This window comes from Arvicanthis niloticus, chromosome 22 (assembly GCF_011762505.2).
Source record: "Arvicanthis niloticus isolate mArvNil1 chromosome 22, mArvNil1.pat.X, whole genome shotgun sequence".
In the NCBI taxonomy this organism is placed as follows: domain Eukaryota; kingdom Metazoa; phylum Chordata; class Mammalia; order Rodentia; family Muridae; genus Arvicanthis; species Arvicanthis niloticus.
Genome location: NC_133429.1, coordinates 19,204,504 through 19,224,711, shown reverse-complemented (window position 1 = coordinate 19,224,711; position 20,208 = coordinate 19,204,504). Strand labels below are relative to the sequence as shown.

Below are 20,208 nucleotides of genomic sequence, written 5' to 3'. Positions count from 1 at the left end.
GGAACTCTGTCGGACCACTAAAACGGAGAGCGAGGAGATCTCTGCTCGCTTCCCTTCCCTGGACTTGTACAAAGCGCGCCCCCACCCCCTCCAGGGCCGCTGGAGCACTCGCCCGCGGGCAGCGCAGAGCTGGTGGAGCCCTAGACTTAGGCCGTGAGCCCCGCCCCCGGGCTGGTGAAGCCACACCCCCAGCTCCCCACCCTCCTTCCCCTCCTCCGACAACGGTCTTGGCGCGCAGGCGTAATGGCGCGCGCAAACGAGCGAGCGCGCGCGCGCGCGCGGGGGCCCAGCTTAAATGCGGGCGAAGGGGGCGGCGCGCATCCTCGGCGTCTCTGCCGGGTCTGCGCCGCCACTTCCAACTGTCTCCGCGTGGCACGAGCCACGAGCCGCGCTCTTCCCCTGGCGGCGGCGGCGGCGGCGGCGGGTGCAAGCAAGGAGTGGCTGCGAGCGGCGGCGGGCTCCATGGAGAGCGGCGGGCGCCGGAGCAGAGGCGGCGCTTCCACCGCTGCGCCCGGACTGCAGTGACCCGCGTTTCGCCCCGCGTCGCGGCGGCCGCCCGGCCTCGCCGTCCGTGTCCGCGCCCCCGCCGCCGCCGCCCGTCCCACCGGCTCCCGAGCACCGCGACTTCCTTCGGCCCGACTCCCCGGCGGGGTGGCGGCGGCCGGGTCCCCACGGTGGCGGCCGGAGCAGCGGCTGCAGGAGCCCGGCTCTAGGATGAAGTTCAAGCCCAACCAGACGCGGACGTACGACCGCGAGGGTTTCAAGAAGCGGGCCGCCTGCCTGTGCTTCCGCAGCGAGCAGGAGGACGAGGTAAGTGCGGGGACAAAGGCTGGCGGCCGGACTCCATCCCGCACCCCCTGCGCCGCCCGGGCCTGAGGGTCACCGGCAACCCCCAATCCCGGAGCACGAGACCCGTCGCTGGGCTCGCCAAGCCTGCCTTCTTAGACCGCCCATTAGGTCTCAAGCTGTTGGCTTAATTACGTAGATACCTCCTTTTGCAAAGCGGCCTCCGCTTTTAAAGTTTTTCTGACGACCGAAAGATGGCCAGCGAGAGATGTGGAATGACGCCAGAAGAAGGGACAAGATAGGCCAGAGACGGGGCAAAGTTGCCCTTTGCAGCCCGGCGATCTCTCGCTCTTCTGGTTTCTCAAGGCTGTCCTGCGGTGTGACTTAACATCTGGGAAGGAGCGGCGTGTAATTTTACCCCCACCCCCCACCCCCCGCATTGGCTTGATAGGGGCCTTTGGAATATTCTTTGGGAGAGCGTATTTTGTTTTAATTTCAGTTATATTTGTTCGGCTTTAAAATGATTCTGGTTTTGTCTTGCTCTTAGTCACTTGGTAGCTGGGGGAAATCTTGTAGCTCTGCCACGCCTAAAATGAACTGATAGAGAAAAAGTTAACGTTCTGAGTTCTGCTCCTATAGCCGTGTTCAGGAAAGCACCAGGCGTAAAGCTGGAGGTAGGAATTTAATGGCTTCCTTATTGCTAGTCCCTGAAGATAAATATGACAGCATACACTCAGTGGTTGTTAACAACAAAAAACCGCGTGCTTGAAAGTTATAATCTTTAAGCCGCTTTTGTGTTTCATTTATTATTATTATTATTATTATTATTATTATTATTATTATTATTATTATTATTATTATTATTATTATTATTTTAGAAACAAACAATTCAAGTTGATTTGAAGCCCTCTAAGTGTTAAACCCGAATCCCGAAGGAACTTCCAGAGAAAGGTGTTTGAAGTGGGTCTACTTAGGGGAGAACAAAATATAAGGGCTTTTAAAAAGTGCCCAAAGGGGGGGAAAAAAGCCAACGAGCCTTAAATGCAGTTTATTAAGGGGTGGGGGGTGGGGGGGAGTCTTTGAAGGAGGCGCGGTGGTAGGGCAAGGCAAACTAAATATAACCGCGTATAATAGCGAGTAGTGACCGAGGAGCCTGTCTGACCGCTCTATCAGATTTTTAGCTAAGCGTTTACAATGAGTTAGGTGCAGCCAGGGCAGTGTTACATTTAATCCTTTTAGCACTTGGAGGTAGTACTGGTCGGCCCTGTTTTATAGGTGAGAAGACAGCTTTGAGCACAAGTACTTTGTCCAGATGACAGAATTAGGAAGCAGTCGTCGCTAGGGATTCAGTTCCTACTCCAGAAAAGCCTCTTGTTTTGGTAAAGGGCCTCTGCTCGGCAATCTGATGCTCCATGTTTTGTGAGACCAAACTTAAAAGCCTTTTAAGTTACTTTTGAAATTGTGCCATAATATACAGTTGGAAATTCAGGCCGTGTGTGTGTGTGTGTGTGTGTGTGTGTGTGTGTGTGCTCGCTTAGGGGAAGCTATGGGGATAGGAGAAATGAAAATGATCTAAATTGTGGGTCTGGCAAAGCAGTCTTGACAAGAGCTTCATAAATGACTTTAAGCAGGTAGGTGGATTGGTGTGTGTGTGTGTGTGTGTGTGTGTGTGTGTGCTTGTGCTTGTGCTTGGAAATTGTCTCTGCTAGAAGCTGTGCTAAAGGAGATAGCTTCATGGTCGAGAGAGAGCTAGCCTCGAACGTGGAAGCCTGGGGTCAATCCAGGGTTCCTCTCTTTCTCTCCAGGAAGTTGCTGTAAAATTATGGCTACAGTCTGTTTTTAAAATGAGACTATATTTTTAAATACAGTGAGATGAGCCAGACTTAGAGAGAGTGTTAGAGAAATCCATTATATAAAACTCGCTCTTTTGGGCGAGCGTGTAGGCTGGGGAGCCCAGTGAGTCTGCTTGTTAGGGGATGTGCTCCAAGGGAAGACTCTGGAATTCTCCCGAGCACGCAGCCAACTTCCAGCATCTGGTGTGGCTCGTCAGAAATTTCACTTCTGTGGTCGCCTACAGTTGAGTCTCTTTCTATTATGTGATAATTACGGAATAAACTCTTAGCAAAACAGTAAGATGTCTAGGAAAGCTACAGATGTCCTTTCCGGGTTGAAATGATAACTGTCCAAGAATAGGCAAAGCTGCCTGTCCCACCCCTCCAGCTAATGGGTAAAAAATGCTTCTCTATTGGGTTAAGGAGTCATGGTTCCTGGTTAGAACATTTAAACTTCAAATAAAAAGTTAATTACTGTCTGATCCTAAGAGGCTATGGGGAGCTCCCATTGGCTCACCTGAGTGCCGGGATTATAGGCGTGAGCCTTGAAGCCCACCTAAAATATGTTTTTCTAATAGTAGTAGTTCATACTGTTGCATGCCTTAAATACCAGCATGTGGGAGGCAGAGGTGGGGGTCCGATCTCTGAGTTCAAGGCCAGCCTGGTCTACAGAGTGACAGGGCACCTAAATTAGGGTACAGAAGTAACTTGTCCCAAAGTCACAGAGCAAGTAGGACTTGTTGACTTGTGTTTCTACGTCTTCAGTGTGTCTGAGCAGCCACTCTAGCTAGTTTTTTTCTGTGGAGGACCATCACCTGCAGTGTGGCTTTGAGCTTCCAGACAAACCCACAGGGGAATGTCCAGAGAGTAGCTGGTACACTGCTTCCATCAGCAAAGAGGACAGTAGTGTAGTGAGTGGGTACCAGAAATGAATTCCGTTGGATATATTTGCACGTGTATTTGAAGAGTGGATGTAAAGATAGTTTGAGCTAGTAAGGAACACATACTGTAGTGGAAGAGTAGATGAAACAGGAGGAAATAACAGGCCCAGAGTGCTTTCTCTTGTGTGCTTTGGTTTTGGAGCCCAGTGTGTGTCAGCTGGAATTGAACTTCAGTAAATGGAAAAGGAGAGACAGAGCATCCCAAACAGAGGACGACGACTTGGGGTTGTGGTCTGCAAGGGCAGCTTGGGATGCCGGAGAAAAAAAGGAATGAGTTTTTTAAAAACCTAAAACCCTTGGGTAGAGAGTGTAGCTCAGTGGTGGAATGCTTGCCTGCCACACACAATGCCTCCAGGGGAAAGCAGCACCTCAGATGTAACACACCAGGCAAGATAGGAAGTACATTTCAATTTTAGATTTTTGAGGGTATTTGAGAGCAAAATGGGACATAGAAGGGACTCCATCCTGGTGTGAATCCAGGTGCAGTAAGTAGCAAGAGAGGCATGAGCGTTAAATCAGTCTGAGCAACACCAGTTCTGTCTTTTGGATCGGATCAGTGGCTCTAACAAAGTGTCTAGCCTCCCTCCTCACTAGTCTGCTGTAGACCTTGCTATCTTGGGAAAATACAAATGCAGTAAAAGTAAGGCGTGGTGAAAATGAAGGCTTCTCAAAAGATCAAACTAACCAGAGCCAGGAAGAGGTGTCAGTCCTAATCAGGAATCCTAGGGCAGTAAAAGCTTCCCTTCCCCTTACACGTGGGGTGGGGTCAGTTGTCGATTAAAAACCCCTTGGCTGGGTCTGGTCTGTAGTTACTTGCTTATGTGACCCAGAGATTTAAGTCATTGAACAGATAGGCATTCATAACCATATGACCTTTTTCCTGGCGGTAGCCTTTTTTCTGTGTCAGATTGTGTGCTAGGCAGGCAGGCGCTCCACCACTAAGCAGCACCCCCAGCTCAAGGTCCACTTTTTAGAAACACTGTGAGGTATACCTGTCTGAGACTGTGGCTCCCCCAGACCTGAAGGAGGACTCTTAGGCCACTAAACGAGCCAGCTGCTAGGGAGAGCACATGTCTAGCTAGCATTGTATGTTTGGCATAGGGTGATTTCAGGATAATTCTACAGCCTGGTGGGCTGTTCTTTCCTTTAGAGTCAGCCTAGGCTTACATGGAAGATTGAATGCCTGCTTGCATTTCTGTCAGCTGTGGGTGCCTCTTCCGACCACAGGAGTTCTGTGTGGTTCTGTTGCCTTGCTTCAGTGACACCATCTGTTTAGCAGATCAGTTAGCATGTTGACCGTGTTGGACAACCACTGGATCCTCTTTGTCTGCTTGTGGGTGTGACTTTTTGGTAGGTTTCTCTGGGGAGAGTCAGTGTTCATGAAGGGAGCTTGGGGTCAGTGGTCCAGTTTCTGAAGGCAATGTAATTTACAAGGAAGTGTTGTCTGCCATTGTGACTAGGTAAATGGCGTCATTCCCCCCTCCCTCTTCACCTCACCACACCCCCCCAAATAAATTGTGTTGATTTTAGATTCTGCATGTGCAGAGGTTATTCATAGTCTAATCTGCCCACCGACTTAGAGTTTAAAACAAAGGTATAATGGAACAGAAGATGAACTCACACCTGGTGAGAACAATCCCTGTGCAAGCAATAGTTTCCCAAGGTTCGCATGCAAACAGTGACACTTGCTCTCTCACCTAACTTATCAGTCCCCACTTTAAAATTCTTACTTGCATGTATGTATAAGGATGGGAGGGGATGCTGTGGAGGTCAGAGGACAGTTTACTGGTAGGATTCCTTTCTTTCTTTCCTTCTACCATGTAGGTCCATGGGACTGGACTCGTGTTCTCAGGCGTGTCAGCAAATGACTTTACCAGCCGAGCCAGCTCACTGACTCAACACCGGGTTTTCTCTTTTTCTTTTTTTCTTTTTTCTTTTCTTTTTTTTTTTTTTTTTTTTTTTTTTTTTTTTTTTTTTTTTGCTAGTATCTCCCTGTAGCCCAGGCTGCCTCCATTTTCTACAGTGCTGGGATTATACTCAGGAGCCATCAAGTCTGGCATCAATTCCAGTTTGTTTTAAAGGTGGGGGATATGGCTCAGTAGTAGTTACCTAGCATGCGTAAGACCCAGCACTGGAAAAAGAGTGATTGTGAAAGACTCTCATTTGTAACAAAAGAAGGAAAGGTAAAAGGTGGGTTCTGAGTAGTTGAAATTCAGACTACACTGAATTATATTAACTTTTTCCTGGCTTAACTTTTACTGTTGTGCAGGAGGATGCATGCTTTTTGTCTCTGCACTATGGAGGCTGAGGCAAAGGTCCTAAATCCAAGGCCAGCCTGGTCTACATAGGACTCCAGGCTAGTTTGGTCTACACCCTGAGATCTTATCTCAGAGAATGAATTCATGGCTGTACCTGTGGCTCCCTGGTGGCGCACTTGCTTCAGTAAATGAGACTGCAGGTTGGACTCCTACTACTCCCACAGTCCCCATGCTGGGGCTTGAACTCGGGGTCTTGTGAATGCTAGGCAGGAGTTATACTTCAGGGTCACATTACCTTTATTTTGGATTCCAGATCTCACTAAGGCCTGGAGAGATGCCTCAGAGGTTAAGAGCACTAGGTATTTTTCTAGAGTCCTGAGTTCAGTTCCTAACAAACAACCCACGGTGGCTCATAACCATCTATAATGTGATCTGGTGCCCTCTTCTGGCCTGCAGGCATACATGCAGGCAGGACACTGTACCTAATACAAGCAAAACAAAACAAACAACAACCAAAAAACCTCACTAAATTGCACAAGGTGGCCTTGTACTAACTGTAACTTAGATAGGCCTTGACTTTGTGGCCTTCTGCCTCCATCCAGAATATCTGGGATTGTAGTCTGGGCCACCACTCCCCTCTTTCTTGTCTTGAACTCTTAACTGGAAAAAGATAAGTGAATATTTTATAAATATACCTTATTAATTTTGAGAATTAATTAAATTTAATTATTAATTTAATTAATTAAATAATTTTGAGAATTAATTTTGGGAAAACAGCACTGAGTAAGCTTTACCCCCCAAAATGGAAGTTGATGCCATAGTTCTCTGTACCTGTAAGAGAATGAGGATACTTTGAGGAAAGCCCTCCATTGATTTTTCCAGTGTTCAGTGTTACAGTAAGGTCAAACTCAGCCACACCTCTCTCCACAGGGCTCCTCCTCACACTGGATGCTATTACTGTGACAGGAGATGGATTACACTCTACCCTCCTGAAGGTGGGGGGCTGTACAGCAGGGCTGCATGGGCTTAGTTTGAGTGCTGATCTTTTGTGTGGAATAAATAAGTGGATAACCAAGTTACACCTTTCACCTCCTGACGTGCATGGATCTTTGTAGTCTGGGCTGTGGCACTTGGAATGAGCACCTAGAATATGACTGGAGCTGAGGTACTGGAGTTTGAATTTGTTAAGTAGAAATGGCTGTGTGGCGCCAGTGGCAGCTGTTTACATAGGCATCCCTGGTGCCCCATAAACCAGGAAAGGTCAAAAGTCACAGGGTTCAGCACAGTGTGGAAGTGGCAGATCAAGGGTGTATAGTTGTGGATGAGAAGCATTTAGTGAAGCAAATCTGCCTCACCAGAGGTGGACACTGGCAAATCTTGGAGCTGGGCACTGTGGACTCACCTGTGATCCCAGCTCTTGAGGCAGAAGCGGGAGGATCTGGAGTTCAAGGTCATCCTTAGTGACATAATGGGTTTGAAACCAGCCAGTCCTATAGGAGACCCTTTCTCAGCTGAAAGGAGATGCTGAGAAGAAAAGGAGTGTGTGTGGGGTAGGGATGAATGTGAGCGGGAACACTGGCAATGAATACTCATCAGCCTAGATTCCTGACACTGATTTTATTTTTTAGGGCTCACACACACTGAATATCAATGGTTTTGAGATGACTTTACTAAATGAGTGGCTGGCTATCTGTGTGCACTGTCCTGACCATTATAAAGGCATAAGGAAGTCACTTAGCACCGAATTATGGAGTAAACATTTTATCCAGCCATTAATAGTTACCAGGTCACTAATAGTTCTTAACTCTGACCAGAGCAAGAGGCTGATAACTGGGTCAGAGCCAGGTTGTTGTTTACACTGCAGGCATACGGGGTGTGCTTTAGAGCCTGCAGTTCATTTGCCAATCTGGATGTGAAGGGGTGACACCTTTGATTAGGTTAAGTGGCCCAGTGAGCCTCCTTTTGAACAAGTGTTGTTGAAGTGGGATTTGCAACCTCACTTTCTTTAAGGTAGAATTCGAAGATAAAGACTCCTACCCTACAGGATCCTGGATTATTTCAATTTTATCCAACTTTTCAATACTATATTGCACATCAACTAATAGCTTATTTTTAGTGAGCCTTTACAGTTTCTTAAGAACATGAGTTTATTTCCTGCTATCCTGTCTTCATTCTCAGAATTAGAAAGTAGTTGGTACTGAGCTGACTCAGCAGGCAGGAGAGCACGGAGCTCCCAGTGGCCGTGAGCGCTGGCTTGGGCCAGTGGCTCAGACATTAGGCCTGCCAGACAAATGGTTTCCTTGAAGAGATTGTTAGCACGAACAGGTCACCATCTTCCCCAGTCAATGTGCTTCAGGTTCAGACTCGGGTCTTCGACTCTGCTAGACCTGTCTAATGCCTGCTCCTTCGTTTCAATATGAACTTAGGCCCTATTGGCAGATATTAAGCCTTAAATTTAAAGATCTATATGGACATGCTGCTATTGCCCCCAATGCAGCCACAAGTACTTCAACTAATGCCTTGCTCATTATGTTAGCTCAGTGTTTCCCTGGATTGGCCACTGTCTTGCCATGCTTAAAGGAGTGGTGTAGGCAGCACAGCAGTGTTCGGTTAGACCCACTGTGGCAAGAACAGCAGATGAGGTCTGTTGAATCACTATGATCAACTGAAGCTCTCCATCTTGTGGTTGACTCCTTAGCACCCGCATGAAAAGCTAGGGATGGTGACACAGCACTTTGGGGTGCATCCAGTGGAACAGAACAAGCAGATCCCAGAAGCTTGTTCGGCAGCCTAGCCAAAACAGCGAGCACCGGGTTTAGTGAGAGAACTGAAGAGAGCTATAGAAGTCACAAGACATCTGTCTACCTGTGCACACTCATACATGGAGACACACAAACACATCCTCCTTTCTCAAATAGGAGTGAACCCCTGTGTTTCTGAGCTCTGGAGAGTCAGCAGAAGGGAGAAAAAATAGAATTGGTACTAGTGTTGTCAAAAAGATAGTATCCACATTGGGGATTAATCTCCCCCCTCCCCCCCTTGTGGGGGGGGGAGATGAGGATATAACTCGATTTTAGAGTGCTTTCCTGCTGTGCTGCTAAGTTTATGTTGTCACCCTGACAAAACAGAACCGCAGTTGAGTAATTGTAGATCAGATTAGTCGGATCTACAATTATGTCTGTAAGAGATTGTCTTGACTGAGTGAAGTGGGAGGGCAGAATCAGCCCACTGTGGGCGGCGCCATCCGTAGGCAAGGGGGTCTGGGTTGTGTAAGCTAGTTGAGTACAAGCCAGTGAGTAGCACTGCTCTATGCTTTCTTCCTCAGCATCTGCCCTGACTTCTCTCAGGAATGATTATGACATGGAATTATAAACCAAATAAAACCCTTTGCTCCCTCCCCACATTGTTTTTGATCAGTGTTTTATCATAGCAGCAGGAAGCCAACTAGAATACCTAGCATGTTCAAGGCCTTGGGTTTGATCCCAAATACCACCAAATAAGCTGTAAGTGTGGCGTGTTCCCAGTCCGCAGGAAGACCTGTTGAAACGTACTTGAAGGCAGCATGCGCCAGTAATTCTGCAGCGTCTCTGTTCGGGAGGTTTAAGACATCTGCTGCCTTCATGAGCATTTGGCATTTGGTTGTTTCGGTCTTTCTAATACTTGAATGAATGCATTTCTGCTTTTCATTTGTACAGTGACTGTAATATTATCTCAGTGCTAGTAAGTAAACTGTTAGCAAGTTGGATCCTTGTTTATGGTGAAAGTGGGTTTTTTGTTGGCGGTGGTGTCTGTGTTGGTTTTAATACTTTGGGCTCAATGCCGTTCTTGAGCATTAGTCTGTAAGTTTGTCCTGTAAAAGGCCAGGTGACTGTTTTAGGCTCTGCAGCTCATCTGGTCTGTTTGCAGTAATTCTTTCACAGTAGCATAAAAACACCAGACAAGATGCAAAAGCGGGCAATGGTGACTAGCTCCTAATAAAGTTTCATTTATGAGCACTGAAATCTGAATGTTACATAATTTAGAACATACCCACCTGACATCTCCTATAGAATCCCTAGCTATCAAGAGGCAGAGGCATGTGTTCAGGCAGAGCCTGTACTACATACCAGGCTCCAGTCTACCTACCATAGGCTCTACAGCAAGATCCTAGTTCCAAGACAAAGGAAGAGAAAAATGAACTTTTTTTTTTTTTCTTTTTAGTTTGGGCTGCTCAAAACTAGTAGTCTGTAGTTTGCCCTTGTTCTAGATGTAAATCAACAGCTGTTTATCTGACTGGCTTAATCAAATGGTTTTGGAATATTGCAGGCGCCTCTTCCCACCTGTGAGCCTCACACTCTGCCCAGCTAGTGTTTGTTCACACATTTCCCTACTGCTTTCTCACAGCACTTGTGTTCACAAACTCTTAGATCATGGGGGACTAGGGTGGCCTGCCTGTGGCAGTGTCCGTGTCTTTAATTGGAAGAGAAAAGATTCGGTATAGCTCAAGAATAACTGACATGTAGGCCTCGGAAGTGACCTGGTGTATAAAGTATCCCAGCATCCATCCGCGTGAGTGCTGAGTGTGCCGACACACGCTTTTGGCTCCAACCTTGGGGCTGGGAGAAATAGAGAGACAGGCAGATCCCAGGCACACACAGTGGCCTTCTATGTAGCCAGAAGGTGAGCTCCAGGCTCAGTGAGAGACTGGCTCAAAAAATATAGGTAGTGATGAGAGTGACACTCCAATCCAGTCTCCAGTCAGGCATGGGGATGCATGCATATGTGCCACCCTCCAAAGTAACTGAGGTGATGGCCACACACCTCTGTGCATCCACTTGTGGGGTATTTATTTGCCTAAGAACTGGAAAACTACACTTAAATCTGGTAGTTTAATGATCCCAGAGGGCCCAGAGTTTCAGGCCAGCCTAAGTTACACAGTGAAACCCTGTCTCACTAACCCCCACCCCAATATAGATGAGTCCATAGAGGTAGGATGGTTCAGTGATGGGACTCTGTATCGTGTTGGTGTGTGCTCTTAATAATTTCAGTCAGATTTCAGAGTGGGTTAATCCAGAGTCCAGTAACAGCCGTGAAGATATTATGTCTTATTGCTTTAAGTACATGGTTGTCATGGGTCTTGCAGGTGCTGTTGGTGAGTAGCAGTCGGTACCCAGACCAATGGATTGTCCCAGGAGGAGGGATGGAACCAGAGGAGGAACCTGGTGGCGCCGCTGTGAGGGAAGTGTATGAAGAGGTGAGGTGAAGACTATCCTGAGGAGGTTTACAGGAGGGTCTTCTGGCTTTTTGCCGGGTAATCCTGAGCAAATGCAAATAGGCAGTTGGTAGAATTAATGTCTTCTGCAGTGTTTATAAGGATATTGTATAGATTACATTTTGCTAAATCCAAGTTTTTATTTTGTTTTTTGTATATGGTAAACAGCTCAAATGAACGTGACCCTCCTAAAATTATATATTAACATGCAGTTTCACTGTTGATCAGTTATTGTTTGATAAATGGTCAGTGTATAACATGGTAGCCCTACTTGAGAGCTATATCCATACTACATTAAACAGAAGACATTTTGTACCGTAATTTTCAAACTGTCTTAAAATTCAGTAAAATGTGTCACACCCTCGTGCACAGAATCACCAGTGGCCTGCTTGTCCCTTCCCTTGAGGACTGAACTTGGCTTTGCTTTGCTCACAGGCAAGACTGTAAGGCAGAAGTGGGCAGTGTATTCCTGTACGTCTGCCATTGGGCTTTGTGGTACATTTGGGGAGGTTTTGGTTCCTGATGAAAATGCTTCCGGCTTCACTAACAGAAGCGCTGCCATTGCTATTGCTGTAGTGATGGGGTGAGGAGTCAGGACCCTTTGAATGGTGGCTAGAGAATTATAGCTCTTGAGCCTGGAAATGCAGGCAGGTTTGTAAGAGGGGAAGGGTTGGGCTGGAGAGATGGCTCAGCTGTTCTCTTCTGCAGCAGGGTGCTCATATTAAATAAAAGTTTATACAGAAAATTGTTTTCATTTAGTTAGATAAGAAGTTCATTCTTATCATCCATGTCATTTCTTTTTAAATGAAAGTTGTCTAATCAATCTAGGCAATCAGGATTTGTGTGTGAATTGAGCCATTATTCTGCATTTAGGTGGTGAATCTTGGTATGGCCAAGAAACTTTACAATTAGGCAGTTAACTTGCTAGGGAAAGTTTGAACTGTTTAGATTCAAAAGTTGCAAAAACATAACATAAATAAAACATAAGTATTTAACTTACCGACTCTTTTTTTAATAGGCTGGAGTCAAAGGAAAATTAGGCAGACTACTGGGGATATTTGAGGTGAGTTACAAAGTAGCCCTCACTTTACACATCTAGAGTTCAGGATTCGTTCTTTTCTTTTCTTTTTTCTTTTTTTCTTTTTTTCTTTCTTTTTTTTTTTTTTTTTTTTTTTTGAGACAGGGTTTCTCTGTGTAGCCCTGGCTGTCCTGGAACTCACTCTGTAGACCAGGCTGGCCCCGAACTCAGAAATCCACCTGCCTCTGCCTCCCAAGTGCTGGGATTAAAGGTGTGCGCCACCACTGCCTGGTTTCATGATTCTTTCTTAACAGCAGCCTGAACCATGTTCCTCTAAAACTACCAGCAGGCAGGTCAATGGTGAGCATTGGGGGAGGTTGCCTGTGTCTGACCGTAGAGTTGCCACAAAGAATGGCCACCCTCTGGATTCAGTGTGGACCTAGGCAGAGGCAGCATCTTCAGCTAAGATCTAGATCTTAAGATCTAGGGTCAATTGTGGGTTCTGTCCAGTTCAGCATATGACACTCAACGACATAGAGTGACTTGAAGGACTAGAAGACACAAGGACACTCAGGCACAAAGAATAAATGCTAAAATAAAAATCTCGCCTGTGTCACCTCTTACTAACTGAAGGCAGGATGAAATTCTCAGCCAGGGGACAATGGGAAAAAAAAGAGACTGGATTCTGAAAGTCAGTGCATCTCTAGTCAGTGTGATATGTGGTATGCCCCCTTATAGGGGGACTTCCCTTAGCAAACTTGAAGAGTTAGCTCAGTCTTTCTGATAGAACCTAGAGTTTAAGCCTTTTAGGAATTAAACTATGCATTCCTTGGAATTGATAAGTCACCAGTTCTTGTGGCTGGTGAGGTGGCTTAATAGTTAAAATAAGAGTACTGGTTGTTCTTCCAGAGGACCTGAGTTCAATTCCCAGCACCCACATCCACACACAGTCCAGTTCAGGGCATCTGACCCTCACTCAGACATATGCAGGTACTTAAGATATTACTCAATGCCTATGTGTGGCACTGGTTTTACAGTTACAGAGCACCATCTTCTGGTTAAAGTGAGAAATACAAACTTTTCTGTGATAATGTGTGGATACCAATTATACTTTTGTCAGTATGGCCAGTTTTGAAGTAGACAACACACTATTTGGCAGGAAATGGCAGCCAGCATACATTTCCCTTTAGAGCATCACAGCACGTGACAGTTTTGCAGTTTTCCCATTGGCTGTGCTCGACCTCCATCTCTAATTTTGAGATACTTCATTGTAATGCAGGCTACTTCAACTTCCAAATGTTGGGGTTCCTGGGCTGCACCACCATACCCAGGCTAGTGTCTTTGGTCTTGACAGGATCTTAACTCTTGCCTCAACTGGCTTGGAACTTGCTAGGTAGTCCAGGCTGCCTTGAAACTGGACCCTTCCTGCCTTGGCCCTCCAGGTTCTGATTTCAGCCGTGAACTACCATGCCTGCTGTCTTCAATTAAAAGTTGGGTGCATGTGCATGCACACGCTCAGGCATGCACACATGCAGAGGGTAGAGAACAACTTGGGGAATGATTTTTCTCCACTGTAGGTTCCCAAGATCCAGCTCAGATCGTTAGTGCTCTTCTGTGCTGAACCACCTTGCCAGCGTCCATTTCTGGGTGTTTGTTTTATATGCAGACACACTTCTGTCTGCACTGTCACACTGGAAATAGTGCTGTGTGGTCACTGTGCCAGAGCTGGGAATTAAAATGCTTTCCTTTTCTACTCAAGCAGAATCAAGACCGGAAGCACAGAACATATGTTTATGTTCTGACAGTCACTGAAATATTGGAAGACTGGGAAGACTCTGTGAATATAGGTGAGCTCCGGTCCTTTGGGTTACTCTTTTGAGAGGGGAAGGTGAACTTTTGAATTACCTTATGATTTTTCCCTACCATATTAAGACACTTAGGAAGTAGAAAACTCATTGTTTGGGGGCTGGGGGGGAGAAAGGGAATCTTGCCCTTTTAAACTGACCTTCCAGTAACTGCTGCTGTACTGTTCTCTAGGAAGGAAGAGAGAGTGGTTCAAAGTAGAAGACGCAATCAAGGTTCTCCAGTGCCATAAGCCTGTCCACGCCGAGTATCTGGAAAAGCTAAAGCTGGGGTGTTCTCCGACCAATGGCAATTCCACCGTCCCTTCCCTCCCAGATAACAATGCCTTGTTTGTGACTGCTGCACAGCCCTCTGGGGTGCCATCCAGTAAAAGATAAAGAGATGGGGCCCCTCCCCCATCGTGTCATGGCTCATGTCACAAGGAGAGGCTTTTTTACTTCTAACACATCTGACTGCTGCTGGCAAACTCTTAAATTTGCCATGCAGGAATTTCAAATAATTTGCATGTATTTCAGATGCTTTCAAGTCTTTTAAAATAAATAACAAGATAGCAAAAATACTTTTAAGATGCCAAAGCCATGTGGATTTTTTTTAAAACTCTCCCCATTGCTCTGGTTTTCATGTTTATAACCTTTCTTAAATTTTCACTTTTGTCTGCTTAACATTCTATGGTTTATTTTGAGAGATCAACTGGTTGTTGGGTATATTTTTGCCCCAATTTTTTTTTTCTTGCAGTATCAAATAGATACCAAATCTTTGTTGGGAATTAGTGAAAAATTCTTGGTATTTAAAGAAACATATCCACCCCAAAATGTTTAAGTCTCCATTTGTAAACTGCAGATTTGGGCTGTTTTCATACAGGCCAGCAGCCTTTGACGAAGCGCTTCAGTCTACTGCTTTCGAGAATTTGTTCACCAGTCAGTGTAGTAGCACCGTTTCCCCCCTTGACAGATATCTGATATGAGTGTGCCATTTTTTAGGGAAAACTGTCAGTACTTGCATGTGGCTCCTGAAATTGTTTATAGAAATCTATTTAGCATGCTTAGCTGCTGCTTCCTTTTGACAGACTATATTAGGAGCCACACTTCCCTCGATGGCGAGAGCTCTTTAAATATACTTTCAGTTGCATTGTTTACCACTGGACTAGACTCTAACCTTGGATGCTAGTCAGTGATAACTGTATCACACTAAATAAAATGGCTGTTCTGTTCAGCTGTTCTAGGCCTAAGACACGGTCTCGAGTGCCAGTGACTTGTCAGATAAATTAACTGTGGGAACTAGAACATTCGAGCCAAAAATTATTATACCTTGTCTTTGTGCTCACTCAAAATTGGTCACCCCATGAAAAAGTACCTATACTTCCTCCACGAAGTCACACACAGAGGAAGTGAAAGGGGAGAAGAGGAAAAAATCTTTAGCAGTTACCACCTTTTGTAAATACTCTACTTAAACTGGCAAGCATAGAACAGTATAGTTAAGACATTTGTTCTGTAACTTGTTAACCTTTAAAGCGTAATACCGCTGCTGAAAACAGTCCTTAGTTGTAAGGAAAGCTGGTGCCGTTTTGACAATGAGATCTTGTGCCACAGATGCAGCAGAACTAAACATTAGGCTCCAAAGCAGAAAAACTCAACCAGTAGTATTCATTCTAAATTATGTAGTGTAATCACACATGATCGCCCAGATCTTTTATATTTTTCTTTGTACAGAGGTCATGTACTTGGTGTTTTAAAAGAAACATTTTAAAGAAACCCACAGATTGAAATTTTCTGTTTTTGTTTTCTCACAATTCTCTGCAATTTCTCCATGTACTAAACACAACAAAGAAACTGGACTGTTTGTATAGAATACTGCTTCCAGCTAATAAACCATCACACGTGCTTGGGAGTTTATATGTACATGATACTCTCAGGTAATAATGCATGAACCGATTTTATAAACTCTTGAACTGTGTATTGCCATGTAAAATATGTACAGTATTAATGTCAACCATCTCTTTAAAAGTTAGCCTATAAATATTGTTGTATAATTTCTTTGGTCAGAAACATTTGGACTAAGTCACGTCACCTGGGTCAAGACTTTTCCTCAGTGCCATTTAGCAAACTGTCTTTAGTCTATGCAAATAGCAAAGATTGACAGAATGTAACAGAATGCAGCTTCACTGTTAAATTTCACCTGAGGGTTCCTCATTATTCTGGAATCCGGACTTGCAAGATATAAAGGAAATTGAATCTACTAGAGATAATGTCGACCAGCCCAGCCGCCTGCAGCCCAGACTGCGGTTCGTACTCATCTGTGCAGTCGCTGAATAAAACAGGGCAGCTAAATTCTCCAGTTCTACGTGCCTCCTAAGTTTAAAAAGCAAAAGCAAAGTAACTTGTTAGAGATTGACTTGCAGAAAAGTAAACCCTGCTGTGTGGTGATGTAAAGAAATGGCATTTTCCCACCAAGCACAAGCCATCCAGTTTTCTCCAGCACACTGTATGAAGCAGCAAAGGTGAAGGAGAGAAATGGTTCAGTGTACAAGAATTGCTTTGCATGGTCTCATCTGAGATGGTTGCATTCGAACTGTTGTAAGAATTGTAAGAATCTTGACTTTCTTTTTTATATTTGGAAACATCAAATAAAAATGGAAACATAATTTGTGTTCACTTTTCACGTAAGAAGAGCCTGATTTCAAAGTTAATCATGCTTTACCAGGAGGCAAGAGAAATGACCCGAGTTGAGGCTCATAACATCCTGTAACATCCAAGGGGCTGTTCTGGCCTCATGCACACATGCCATACAGAGGGAGAGCTATCTATATACTCAAGTGTATTGCCATGTAAGATATGTCAACCATCTCTTTAAAAGTTAGCCTATAAATATTGTATAATTTCTAAGGCTGGGGATATTTGTTCTACTAGGGAAAGAGCTACCCTTTGCTGTATAGAATCTGCTCCTCGGCTAGGTTTATATCATGCGCAACCACTCAATCTTCTATACCTTCATGTGGCATTCTACAGTAAAACCTTTACTGTTCATTGGACCTCATATACAAAGCTCTTAGTCACTTCATTGTGACTAACTTTTCAACTGGTGGGTTAAAAGGAGCTATCTACTACTGAAGTGTTACTGAACATTCCTTACTACAACTTCCACTCAAACATTAAAAAAATCAGTAGTTTCAGAGCATCAGTAGTTTCAGAGCAGTGATTAAAAGCAGCTTGGGCTGGGTGGGTAGTAAACAGCACAGCCTCTAATCCCAGCTCTGGGAGACACGGTGGGGAACAGTGCTGCTATGCCAATCAATCAAGGCCAGTCTGGTCTAGTAGTTTACTCCCTGTAAATCCAGCTCTAGGAAAAACTGACTTATCTGGCCTCTATTGGCAGGCACCTGCACTCACATGCACAGGGAAGACAAGTTAGTAATATGTTGCTTTGCTACTTTTCTGATCTGAGATCTATTCCCAGAACCCATGTAAGAAGCTAGGATGATAGTAACCCCATCATAAGAAGGCAGAGGCAGCTTGAGTTCTTGGAGCTCTTAGGCCAGCCAGTCCAGCCTGATAGGCCTGACTCCAAAACTTAAAGCAACTGCAAATTCCTCAGCATCCCCAAAACACACTGTCCTGCACAAAGTCCTCTATTGGTCTCAATTTCTGAGTCAAGCCAGGAAAGATGGCATACACCTTCAATCTTAGCAGGGGCAGGAGGATCTCAGTTCAAGGTCAGCCTGGGCTATAGAGGAGTTTGAAGACAGCCAGGCTATAGAAAAACCATCTTTAAAAAAAGAAAAAAGGAAAAAAAAAAAAAGAAAACACGACAAAACAGCCATACTGTGTGGGATTTCTAGCTGCTCCACAAAGGAAGTATCTGCTTATGTCTACATAGCCAGCACTTAAGTCTTCATTGTATAGCACTTTTTTTTTTTTTTTTTTTTGGCCCTATAGTTTGTGTAGACTTCGTTTCAAATAAAATTTTATTGAAAAAATAGCCTCTGGCAATACACAGCAAAATCAAGTAACTTCATCGTGAGGTTGAATAACTGGCTCATTGGCTAAAAAGAAACTGCTGCTTCTGCAGAGACCTGCACTCACAGGGAACCAACACCCCTTTGGCCTCTATATATATAGAGCACAAAAGTGGTGCTCATATGGACAAAAAACCATACATAGAAAAAAAAATTTAAGCCAGGCGATGGTGGCGCACGCCTTTAGTCCCAGCACTTGGGAGGCAGAGGCAGGCGGCTTTCTGAGTTCGAGGCCAGTCTGGTCTACAGAGTGAGTTCCAGGACAGCCAGGGCTATACAGAGAAACCCTGTCTCGAAAAAACAAGTTTAAAAAAAAAAAAAAAATTAAAACCCTGGCTGTCCTTGAACTCACAGATCACTTACCTTTTACTACTGGGATTTTCCTAGATGATGCCATTGGCTAAATTCCAGCAGTAAAGACAAATGTCCTTAAAGCCTGTGTTAAGTTTGTGAGGCTACGTATCTTCTATCATCTTGGTGGTACCACCTGCCTAACTCACATATGGTCCCGGGTTCAATCCCCAGCCTCAGTGATAAATGGAATCAGTGTGGTGAGTGAGTACAAAGTGCAGGAAATAGACAAATCATCACATCCAATTGATTTACGTTTTTATTGTTTATACTTCTTTGAAATTACATTCAACATGTTTTCCTTTTACTTAAAATATAAACCCTGATATAGCTCCTTAAAAGGCGGCATGCTTCATAGCTAAATGAAATGTTGCTCCCAGCCCCAGAATACATTCCAACGAAATATTACATATTTCTTACGGAATAGTGGGTTAGGCACCCAACTTCTCATCTCATTTTGTAGTTTGTATGTGGATAGCTTTCCTATGTTGTAGTCTTAAAAACTTCACTTTAGTAATAAAAACTGATGTAGTTATTAGATTAGCCAAGAGAACAATACTTAAACCATCAGAGAAACAAAGCCAACCTACTGTCCACACGACACCACTGAGGTCTACTTGGCTGACTGGGAGACTCTTACGGAACACCAGATGGTCTTCCCCGGCCTCTGGAGAAATGCTGACCACAGCATCCCTGTGGTTTTAATTACACTGAACTTTATCTTACAAGTACATTCCTGGTCTAGTGTGAGTATTCAGTATTATATACAGAATGCCTAAAGATCTGAGTAAACCAAGGATAACTCATCTCACAGTAGAAGTGAATCACAGCAAAACAGACAACAAAATAGAACAAAAATTCAAACCACAAAGCCCAAATTTACACGCTAGGGCTTCAGAACTGACTTCAAGATGTCAGTTTGGGAGAAGTTGGTTTTCTTCTCTGAGCTCTGCATTGGCAGATTTCTGGAGGTTGGAGCCATTTGTCTGACTTGAGTACAGATGATTAGTCTTTCCAAGCCAAGCTGCAACTATTGTGTTGTGCCCCACGCCTATGCTGTCCCTTCAAAGGAAAGGCCCAAACTAGTGATTCATATCTCCATCCCCAACCAGCAAGCAGCAGGCAAATGATAATTGCTTCTGGTAAGTAAATGTCTCCCTTGCTGGGGCTACAGAGTCAGAGCTGTGTAAGAAAACAGAACCACACATATACAAACAGGTTGGGAATGACTCCAACCTACTTTAAACAGAAAAGGAGAATGACATGTCATCCAGAGGTGACTGCTACTCAGCTCCTGCCAGATGTCCATGCAATGATGGACCAGTCTATTAGTGCTACATCTTCTTACTCAAATGTTACAAATGTTTTTTCGTGTGACAATCCCGAGTTTCTGCAAAACTGCCATTTAACTGCTTTGAACCAACCATTTTCCTGGCCAACGAAAACAGGTCCATAGGCCAGGTGTAGTTACTAGGATTCAACCTCCACCTTGACCTGTTGTTTCCTGTAAGTCTTTTAGAAAAAGCCCAGGTATACGTAACAATTCTTGCTTCTTCCAACTGGCTGGGAGAGTAAGTTTCTAACAATAGGGACTCATTAAAATCTCTGAAGAAAATGTGATGCCAGGAAATTAGGAGTCATAATGTAAACTGAGAAATCTGAAACCTCCGTGCACACTAGGCCACTGTGAGTAATGTGTAAGGCGTCAGCTGTAACTAGGAGCAGCACTGGCTTTCAGGAAGTAATGCTGACCGGTGAATGGTTAATTAACTTCAAGTCCTGTTAAGTTTGCTTTTTAAAATGAGAGAACTGTCTTAGCCATGGACAAAGATGCACTCAGGCCAAGAACTGTAACAACTGCTGTTAAAGAGTTTAAAACTTTACAGTATCAGGTAG

General features: G+C 44.6%; 1 protein-coding gene across 2 annotated transcripts; it reads left to right on the top strand.

The window, feature by feature from the left end:
• The first annotated feature begins 422 nt into the window (after nucleotides 1-422).
• On the top strand, nucleotides 423-16,590 carry Nudt4 (nudix hydrolase 4). 2 transcript variants are annotated; one of them, XM_076920050.1, is made up of 5 exons: nucleotides 423-810; nucleotides 10,940-11,050; nucleotides 12,087-12,131; nucleotides 13,846-13,933; nucleotides 14,124-16,590. In XM_076920050.1, exons 1-5 carry the CDS (start codon nucleotides 715-717, stop codon nucleotides 14,324-14,326), a joined length of 543 nt encoding a protein of 180 aa, XP_076776165.1. In that variant the 5' UTR covers nucleotides 423-714; the 3' UTR covers nucleotides 14,327-16,590. The 2 variants fall into 2 exon arrangements, with proteins under 2 accessions (XP_076776165.1, XP_076776166.1); XM_076920051.1 differs by having other exon boundaries at nucleotides 570-810; nucleotides 13,849-13,933.
• Nucleotides 16,591-20,208: the final 3,618 nt, after the last annotated feature.